The 4797-nt window shown below is 34.0% G+C and overlaps 1 protein-coding gene across 2 annotated transcripts in view; it reads left to right on the top strand.

The window, feature by feature from the left end:
* Window positions 1-4382: 4382 nt before the first annotated feature.
* LOC105138997 (UPF0481 protein At3g47200-like) overlaps window positions 4383-4797 on the top strand; it is a 4404-nt gene continuing 3989 nt past the window's right edge. Inside the window, exon 1 of one of the 2 annotated variants that reach the window (XM_011045269.1) lies at window positions 4383-4699. In XM_011045269.1, the coding sequence (XP_011043571.1) occupies window positions 4448-4699 (252 nt within the window). In that variant the 5' untranslated portion in view covers window positions 4383-4447. The remainder of the gene's footprint in view (window positions 4700-4797) is intronic. The other variant, XM_011045270.1, reaches the window with a different exon arrangement.

Below are 4797 nucleotides of genomic sequence, written 5' to 3'. Positions count from 1 at the left end.
TAGTAGTAGTAGTAGTAGTAGTAGTAGTAGTAGTAGTAGTAGTAGTAGTAGTAGTAGTAGTAGTAGTAGTAGTAGTAGTAGTAGTAGTAGTAGTAGTAGTAGTAGTAGTAGTAGTAGTAGTAGTAGTAGTAGTAGTAGTAGTAGTAGTAGTAGTAGTAGTAGTAGTAGTAGTAGTAGTAGTAATAATAATAATAATAAAGAAAGAGAAGAAGAAGAAGATGATGAGAACTTTGAGATGGAATATTAATGTAACGATTAAACAATGATAATAACAAATGTCAAGGTTAGAGGTTCCACTAATGGTATATCAAACAAGTATAGTATAAACTCTTATTATTGAATTGGAAACCACACACAAAGGAGGTTCCAATCAGATTATATATTGTTAACATGATTACATTAGTCATCTTATTCAATTAATGCTAATACTTGTAAATCTCGTCAAGCATTCATGATTATAACTTATGTTAACAACAAATCAAGTTCCTTTCATAGCTCAGGTGTCGGTTATACCATACATTATGGGCTATGAAAGTGCCAAGCATTTGTTGTACCAAGTGTTATACAACATAAATCAAGATTAGTCATTTAACAAGCAAAGTATTAAAGAGTGAACAAGATAGCAAATATAAAACATGTTAGTATCAAACATTAAAGTCCATATTAAGTTTACATTATACTTATTCTTACACCATTAGTGTAACCTTTTCACCTTGACATAATTAACTTAGCTAGACATAATGAAAGAAAGCAAAATAGATAAACAAAATAAGAACATAAAAGTTAACTAAGTAAAGGAAAGGAAATGAAAGGCATAAACTTAATATTAATGAAAACAAAGCATAAAAAATACAAAGAGAGAAAGGAAGAGCATGATCTTGATCTGAACACCAAGATGCCTAAATGCATGGCAAATGCCTCCTTTTATAGGCCAAAAATGGGAACTATTGATTTGATGACTAATTGATAAGTGGGTGACCAACTTTTGACTTGGTGACAATCCTTATCTTCTCTTGTCTGCCCAAAACGTCATTGATAACGTCAAAACTGGAGCCAGTTGCAAACATGAAAGTTGTAGGCAATTGTCTCAGCTTTCTTGTGTAAAAACTTCAGCTCATTTGGACTTCTAGAACTCCAGATATGGCCAAAATACCGAACAGTGCTCGGGCTGGAAGACAGATTCGGGCTTCTTTGTTGTTGCTACAATTTGGACTTGATAATGGCCTTTTTAGATCTTGGGCTCCATATGAAAGTTGTAGGCCTATGTCTTACCTTTCCATCCATATAAATTTGACCTAAATCTGAGATATATAGCTCCAGATATGACCCATTTACCGAACAGTGTTCCGGTTTGGATTGCACCGACATCTCTTTTCTAAGTTTGGCCATCTCTTTATCCTTGCAATTTAAGTTCTTCAAGTCATCAATCAATCCTTTCATTTATGTGATAGGCCTGCATTAAAAATAGACATTTACCATAAATTAAAGGTATCTTATATTATTAAATATATTATTATAAAACATGCTTTGGTTAAGGAGTTATTGATACTTCAAGTGCAAAATGATGATATAAAACCTTGATAAAAATGCACTTTTAAGTACTAATAAAAAAACCCAAAGTGGACCCAAGCAATCAAAGAAGAAATGGAAGCCTTAATGAAAAATAAAACATGGAACCTAGTATCATTACCGAGAGGAAAGAAGACGGTGGGGTGCAAGTGGGTGTTTTCTGTCAAATATAAAGCAAATGGATCCGTGGAAAGATATAAAGCAAGACTTGTGGCAAAAGGGTATACACAGGTATATGGTGTAGACTACCGAGAAACTTTCTCTCTAGTTGCTAAACTAAACATTATCAGAGTATTGTTGTCAATTGCAGCAAATCTAGATTGGCCATTACATTAGTTTGATGTGAAGAACACCTTTCTTCATGGTGATCTTGAAGAGGAGGTGTATATGGACATTCCTCCAGGCTACTCAGTAACCATAGGAGAGAATAAAGTGTGTAAATTACAGCGAGCCTTGTATGGACTAAAGCAATTACCACGAGCATGGTTTGGAAGATTTAGCTTGGCAATGAAGAAATATGGCTTCACACAAAGCAACTCAGATCATACCTTATTTCTTAAGAGACAGCAGGGCAAGGTAATAACTTTAATTATCTATGTCGATGATATGATTATTACAGGAGATGATAAAGAAGAAATATCGTGACTCCAAGGACAATTGGCCAGCGAATTTGAAATGAAAAATCTAGGTGGGTTGAAGTACTTTTTGGGAATAGAAGTTGCAAGATCAAATCAAGACATTTTCCTATCCCAGAGAAAATATATCCTAGATCTATTATCAGAAGTTGGATTGTTGGAGTGCAAACCAATAGATACCCCGACTGTCCAAAATCACAAGCTTGGGATTTATCCGAATCAGAAATTAGCTAATAAGGAGAAATATCAGCGATTAGTTGGCAAACTAATCTATTTATCACATACTCGTCTAGATATTGCATATGCGGTAGGCATGGTGGGTCAATTTATGCATTGTCCAAGTGAGGAACACATGGAGGTTGTAACTCGAATACTCAAATACTTGAAGTTATCTCCAGGGAAAGGGCTTATATTTTCCAAGAATGGTAATTTGAAAGTCAAAGGCTATACATATGTAGATTGGGCTGGGAACTGCCTAGACAGGAAGTCAACCTCATGGTATTTCACATTTGTTGGTGGAAAACTTGTGACATTGAGGAGTAAGAAACAAAATATGGTAGCACTCTCTAGTGCTGATGGCTAAAGGTTTATGTGAACTTCTTTGGCTAAACAAATTGCTAACTGAGATTGGTTTTGCTCCTAAATCATAAATGAGTCTCTTCTGTGATAATAAAGTTGCAATAAATATTTCTCAAAATTCAGTCCAACATGATAGAACTAAACATGTGGAGGTTGATCGGCACTTCATCAAACATAACCTTGAAGCGAAGACAATTCAATTTTCATTTGTCAAATTTAAAGATCAACTAGCAGATATACTTATTAAAGCCGTGTCTAGCAGAGAATTCCATAGCTCACTAGTCAAGTTGTGCATGAGAGATCCATATGCATCAACTTAAGGCGGAGTGTTGGCGTGAGCTGTAACACATGGGTAATAGCAAATATTGTAGGAATAGAGATGGAAAGAATAGGAGATATTATAAGAACAAAGATGGAAAGAATTTCTTTCCATCTCACGATAGCATAATTATAGGAACTGAATATGTATAGCTTAAAATAAAAGATTTACTCTTGTAGTATAAATATGTAACAAGCCACTGTGTAAGATTAATGAAAAAAAAAGAGTAATTATTGTGACATTGTTCTCGCTTTGGAAGAGGACACCCTCCTTGTTCCTACTATGGAGAAGCAATCCATTAGGTCCAACCTTGTTATGAGCTGTATGGATATCCAGCCGGCCACCCAGAGGCAAGGTATGGTTCAGGGCCAAGACGTTTCAGCAACAATAACAAGCCTGCAGATAATCATGTGTCCAAAGACTTCTTTAAAGAAGACGGACAACTAGTTGTTCGGATTCAAAACCTCAATTAAAGTAGCTCTCATCATTTTTTGGCAACAAAAATAAACTCTTAAGCAAATGCCGTAACCAAGCTAGGTTTGTCTGAAGTCGCATTTTGCCATTCGATCATTGACAGCGGGGAGACATTATATTTCTTCATCATCTAAATTATTTTTTGCAATGAGTATCTCTCCATGACTTGCAATCATACCTACATTCAAACCATTAAAATTAACCAATGGTGAGACTAAAAATTCAATATTCAATGCCAAGATTATAGTGGTGAAATTAAAATAAATAAATAAATAAATAAATATCCAATGCTAAGATTGTCGCTACCACTATTTAGATGTTCCTAAAAATTATAAGAATTATATGCCAAACCATATAATAATAATAAAAAAATTCAAACTCAATTTCAAAGAAAAATTATCCAAATTAGAAAAGCATGGCTTTAAGCTATATTCACCTAACATACATTGGATTTAAAAATCATCATCATCATCATCATCATCTAAAAATATATATAAAAGTAATTAAGAACTATTTGTAGAAAATCTAATTCAACAAAAAATACCGTTAAAATTTACTAAAAATCTAGACTTTGCTAGTTATAGTTCAGGCATGGGTTGACTCCTAACATGATTAACTTTATTTTGACTTGGATTATAGTGAGTATTGATTTTTTAATTATTATTTTTTAAATGTTAACATCGACTGAATTACCATAAGAAAAATTAATCGTGTTAAAATTAGATTTCTAAAAATGTACATGGACAAATGTAGTCATGTAATTTTATGGGAGAAAGTGCTTTAATTTTGTGAAATAACACAGAAATTTCTTGGTTTGTTTCACCAAATTTGCAGACTGGAAAAGGATAAACTTATTGTAAGTGCTTCAAACATGGGAAGCGATATTGAACAGGGAAGAGCATTAAATATGGAAGAGGATAGGCCAAGTGCTTCAGAAATTAAGATGACTGGGGCACTTTTTGCGCAGCTGGATACTAAGGTGAAACGGTTGTCCTCTAAACAGGGCTATTCTGAGTGCTGTATCTACAGGGTGTCCAAACGGGTTCAAAGCGTACATTGGCAAGCCTACTATCCACTGCTGATTTCAATAGGTCCTCTTCACCGCGACGATAAAAAACGACAGGTCATGGAAAAAGAAAAATTGAGATATTACAGAACGTTTATTGAACGTAAATTAAATAACTTAAGGAAGATAAGAGATATTATGAGGAGCATTCAGAA

Source organism: Populus euphratica, unplaced genomic scaffold (genome assembly GCF_000495115.2).
Source record: "Populus euphratica unplaced genomic scaffold, PopEup_1.0 scaffold226.1, whole genome shotgun sequence".
Taxonomy (NCBI): Eukaryota; Viridiplantae; Streptophyta; class Magnoliopsida; order Malpighiales; family Salicaceae; genus Populus; species Populus euphratica.
Note: the sequence above shows the minus strand (reverse complement) of the source record. Positions and strands in the feature narration are given on the sequence as shown.